The 2,011-nt window shown below is 36.9% G+C and overlaps 1 protein-coding gene across 1 annotated transcript; it reads left to right on the top strand.

Moving 5' to 3' along the window:
• Positions 1-1,026: 1,026 nt before the first annotated feature.
• LOC150100133 (zinc finger MYM-type protein 1-like) lies at positions 1,027-1,452 on the top strand. Its single transcript, XM_090402600.1, has one exon. It carries the CDS (start codon positions 1,027-1,029, stop codon positions 1,450-1,452), a length of 426 nt encoding a protein of 141 aa, XP_090258726.1.
• The last annotated feature ends 559 nt before the right edge of the window (positions 1,453-2,011 follow it).

The raw sequence follows: 2,011 nt of genomic DNA, 5'->3' as shown, positions 1-2,011 counted from the left end.
TCCCTCCCCCACCCCAAGAATGAAACATCATTAAAATCGATATAAAATAAAAATATGTATTTATGATTCATATTTCTCGGCCCCAACATGATTTGTTGAGGCCGAGAAATATGATTCATAAATTCTGGCTGATTGCACGGAAGAGATCTTGTTTAGGATGTTTTTTCTCCTCTCAAAAACGTATTAATTAAAATGTTTGTATTTGATACCTAAATAATTTTTAATTAATTTTTAAAATCATTATTTAGAAAATGTTTGTAATCTTCTATTTTCTAACATTTACTTCTGCTATTCCATATCAACTATAGAATGAAGTGAACATTTTTTAAGCGGGTACCAGAAAAGAAAAAGAAAGCAGCAGCTTGAAGACGAATTACAAAAAAAAAAACTTGATATATATTTCACCGCAGCAACGAAAGATGATCCACAGACCCAGGGAGAGCAGCCAATTCCAAAACAACAGCCTATTGTCTCTGAGATCATAGAGTTTGGAATCTCACTGATCGAAATATTGTAACTGATCCCAGCGAAAGCGTTGCTGCTCTTGAAAAACCGACATCTACAATTGAAACAAAAAAATTCACGAAACTCAGTGATATTGGTCAATGGGGGGTCCTCACACAGGATGAACTCTCATACTGGATCTTAAAAGGTCCATCAGAGTGTCAGCACTGGAACGGTCCATTTGAAAACTCTAAGCGTTCATTCAAAAAATCAGGTTAGATATTGTTCAAAAGGTCTTTTTCAGAATAAGAAGGTTAATGGCGAAGTATACGACGAGAATGGCTCGTGTACTCACCAACAATAGGTTGTATTTATTGCTTTGTCTGCAAACTGTTTTCAACATCAACTGCAGCACTAAGCCTTCTGATGGATTTTCTGACTGGCGAAATCCCATTGCAATTCAAAGTCATGAACACTCTGAAGATCATAGAAGAGCTTTGCTTACATACTTGACAAGAAAGCGTGGTCAAACCTTAGACTCGGGGCTAGCAAAACAAATAAAAAGAAGAATAGCTTTATTGGATGAATGGGTTTGAGCGTGTTGTTGCCGTGATATGCATATTAGCAGAACGTGGTCTGGCTTTTAGGGGAGACAATGAAACTTTTGAATCACGAAATAATGACAACTACCTTGGTTTGTTAGAATTGATTGTTAAGTTTGATCCATTTCTTTCCAATCACATAAAACAACATGGAAACAGAGGATCTGGGTCTCCCTCATATTTGTCAAAGACAGTATGTGATGAATTGATCCAGCTTATGTCTAATAAAGTAACAAAATCAATTTTGGATGATCTGAGAAAGGCAGGTTACTTCAGTTTGTCTGTGGACTCTACGCCAGATCTTTCCCATGTGGATCAACTAACTGTTATAGTAAGGTATGTATCACCTGGTGATGGTTTACCTGTTGAACGTGACTTTCCTAGAGTTGGAAAATCACAGTGGTGAATGTATTGGTGGTGGATTATCTAAGTAAAGACTGCAAAGTTGATGTCAACAAATGCCGAGGACAGTCATATGATAATGCAGCGAATATGGCTGGCAAATACAAGGGAATGCAACAAAACATCCTTGAGTTAAACAAGCATGCTATATATATTCCATGTGCCGGTCATTCACTAAATCTTGTCGGCCGTGCTGCTGTAGATTGCTGTTTAGATGGAGTAAACGTTTTTGCTGTTGTTCAAGAAATATACACTTTCTTTTCATCTTCTACAAAGAGGTGGTCTATGATGTTATCTTTCTTAAAAATAGACTCAGATACCAGAGTACTAAAAAGACTGTCTGAAGTGGTGGGAAGCAAATGTCAAAGCAGTGTCTGCCATAAATGTGAGTTATAAGCCCATCATAGATGCTCTAAGTCACGTTTATGATGATAAGAATGAAAAGGGAGCTACAAGACTAGAAGCTGGTACTCTTCTGGAAAAAATGGAGGAACTAGAGAGTTTGTTTTTATGCTCCATTTATGGAATAATTTGCTGCCAGAGTTTTACAAAACTAGTATGGC

This window comes from Typopeltis vanoorti, chromosome 13, assembly GCF_054136105.1.
Source record: "Typopeltis vanoorti isolate ZY-2024b chromosome 13, IOZ_Tvanoo_1.0, whole genome shotgun sequence".
Taxonomy (NCBI): Eukaryota; Metazoa; Arthropoda; class Arachnida; order Uropygi; family Thelyphonidae; genus Typopeltis; species Typopeltis vanoorti.
Note: the sequence above shows the minus strand (reverse complement) of the source record. Positions and strands in the feature narration are given on the sequence as shown.